This window comes from Rutidosis leptorrhynchoides, chromosome 4 (assembly GCF_046630445.1).
Source record: "Rutidosis leptorrhynchoides isolate AG116_Rl617_1_P2 chromosome 4, CSIRO_AGI_Rlap_v1, whole genome shotgun sequence".
Lineage (NCBI taxonomy): Eukaryota > Viridiplantae > Streptophyta > Magnoliopsida > Asterales > Asteraceae > Rutidosis > Rutidosis leptorrhynchoides.
Window position 1 is genome coordinate 393,108,958 of NC_092336.1, and position 3,171 is coordinate 393,112,128.

The 3,171-nt window shown below is 30.4% G+C and overlaps 1 protein-coding gene across 1 annotated transcript; it reads right to left on the reverse strand.

Moving 5' to 3' along the window:
• Positions 1 to 1,411: 1,411 nt before the first annotated feature.
• On the reverse strand, positions 1,412 to 1,852 carry LOC139841921 (uncharacterized). Its single transcript, XM_071832108.1, has one exon. It carries the CDS (start codon positions 1,850 to 1,852, stop codon positions 1,412 to 1,414), a length of 441 nt encoding a protein of 146 aa, XP_071688209.1.
• Between the last annotated feature and the right edge of the window lie 1,319 nt (positions 1,853 to 3,171).

Genomic DNA, 3,171 nt, shown 5'->3' on the forward strand with positions numbered 1-3,171 from the left:
CCCTTGAATAATTATCAACAATGGTTAAAAAATACTTATAACATTCTCTGCTTTGAACTTTAAATGGACCCCAAAGATCCAAATGAATTAAATCACCTAACCCTAGTGACTTATGATTACTAAGAGGAAAGGGATTCCTGGTTTGTTTTGCCTTATGGCATATATCACAGGGATGATTTTCTTTTAAATCTTTTAAATTTAATTTTTCTTTTAACACTTTTAAAACTTGGTCTAATGGATGACCAAGCCTAGCATGCCATTTTTTAGCAGAAACAAAATGCACAAACATTACATGACATACCTAAGACATTCACAGTATGTTCATCAAACATGCAAAGTCCTCCAGATTGACTACCAGTCCCTACTGTTGTCTTTGCTTTCAAATCCTGAATAAAATATTTATTTTCATCAATGCTAACAGTAAGTTTACTATCTTTAGACAGTTTGTGAACAGATAACAAACTAACACAATATTCTGGAACAACCAGAACATCATAAAGTATAACATTGTTTGATAATTTTAAGTTCCCAACTTTTATAACTTTGGCTTGAGTTCCATTTGGATGACCCACAGTTAAATTTAATTGTGAAATATCAATAATGTCATTTAAACCAGTCTCAGACACAGTCATGTGCTGATTGGCACCAGAATCAATAATCCAACCAAGACTTTTACTTTTATTTTTATTACAAGTATGACCATTAAAAAATCTTTTGAAGTTGGTATTAAAAACACATTATAATTCATGAAAGTACCTGCCATGTTTGCATTTGCATCTACAGGTGGAGCATTATCATTAATGAGACTGAGAAGCTTCATTAGCTGATCATTGGTAAGACTAGCAGGAGCAGAACCAGAACATTCATCTTTACTGGTTACACTATTATTAGAGTAGGACTTATTAGTTTGATTTCCACTCATTCTTCTTTTAAAAGATGGTGGATATCCAATGATTTCAAAACACCTATCTATAGTGTGACCAGTTTTATTACATTTTTTGCATTTTAAGTTCTGATTAGAGGTTCTGTTATTGTTGAAGTTATTATTATTACTTGCATAACTTCCTGAATTATTACCGCCTTTGTTAAAATTATTATTAGATTGAGTAGCAAAAGCACTGGCTTGGGTTTTAACAAATTTATCAGAAGAGATTCCTTTATAGGAGTCTTCTCTTGAAATTAAAGCATAAGCTTCTTTAACATCCATAACAGCATCTCTGAGTAAGATATTACTTCTAACGGTTGAATATTCATCATTTAAGCCCATTAAAAATTGCATTAACTTCATCATCTTTGTATGTTCTTTAAATTATGTAGCTGCTGCACAAGTGTAGGCAGTTGCACCACATGTACAGACAGGTGAGGACACCATAGCATCATATTATTTCCACAAAGTGTTAAGCTTATGATACTATTCAGATAGAGAACAATCACTTTGTTTTAAAGTATTAATTTGATGATGTAAGTTATATATGATAGAAGTATCAATCGTATCATAAATTTCTTTAAGTTCATTCCACGCATCAGTTGCATTAGTTGAAAAAATTTGACCACAATAAATATCTTCAGTTACAGATCCCAGAATCCAAGATAGAACAACAGAGTTGCATCTATCCCATTGAGAGGCAAGAACCGCATCTGTTTTACTTCTAACAACAGTTCCATTAATAAAGCCAATTTTACTTTTAGTAGATAGAGCCAATTTCATTGATCTACTCCATATGTTATAATTTTCATTTCCTTTTAATTTGATAGAAGTAATTGGTGTTCCAGTTATATCATTAGAATGAAGATAAAGTGGATCACTAAAATCCAACTTATTAATCTGTGTAGCAGAAGAACTATCACCCATCTTAAACACAAACAATCAGACAGATTGAAAAGCAACAAGAAAAGCAACAAATACAACTAGTTGACTAATTAATCTATCCTGTGCTTGATCAGGTTTTCACAAGTTTCAAAGAACTTGGATTAAGAGTTGGGCACAGTGATTAATCAATCAGTCAATTGTAAATCAGATAATCAACAATACACAAATAAGAAACAATAAAGCAATTAAGAAAGCCAAATAATATGAATAAACGCGAGACTCCCCTTTGAAGATCAAGATAAACTAGAGAAAAGAAAGAATCAATCAGCGGAAGACTTCAATTGATAGGCAGAAACCATAACCCTAATTTTGAAAAATTAGGGTTTCAATCTCTGTTACCAGCCACAACCCACAGAACGTCAATCGAACCTAAAACAAATTATCTTAATCTTCAAGAAGCCTTTAAACAACTGCTACAAATGTCAGATCACGAACAAACCCTAGAACACAATTATCATATCACGAACAAACCCTAGAACTTCAATCGAACCAAAATCAAGAGCGAACCCGCTCTGATACCATGTAAAATTTAATAATACGAATCACAATACTTCAAATAATCGACAAGATTATAAGATTCAAACCAAAACTTAATCCAAAAACTAATTACAACCAATCTATTGAAAACTATCAACTGTATTCAATAGTAATGAAATACAGGAACATAATCAAGACACAAGATGTGGAATGATTCAAATCACTCTAAAGAGGAAAAGGTTGTGATAATCTGGAGAAGAGAGAAAACGAATTTGAGAGCACAATATGATCGATGAATGAGTTGTTCTTAACCCTAATCTGGCATATCTTCCTCTTTTATATCAGCAGATATAAACTTTGATAAAGTGGCAGAAACAACCCCTCAACTCTTCAGGTTGGAAGAACCAACACAAAACAAATGAATAAATTAAAACTGATAAATTAAACATGCTTCTTAAGCTGCTACACATCTTGAACTGCAAATCACAACTTGCTCAGCAACTTGAATAGTTAGATCAATTGAAGCACAACAAGTTAAAACCTGCAAAACATTCTAGAACAAACCGCAAGTGAGAACAAAAATAAAAAGGTTTCAAAATAAGTTTGTTATAATGTATTATTTTGAACATATATATATATATATATATATATATATATATATATATATATATATATATACATATATATATATATATACATATATATATATATATATATATATATATATATATATATATATATATATATATATATCTAGTTAATATTAAATTGCTATAACGATGACATCATAATTAGTTATTTTTCTTTATTAGAAAAAATATAAA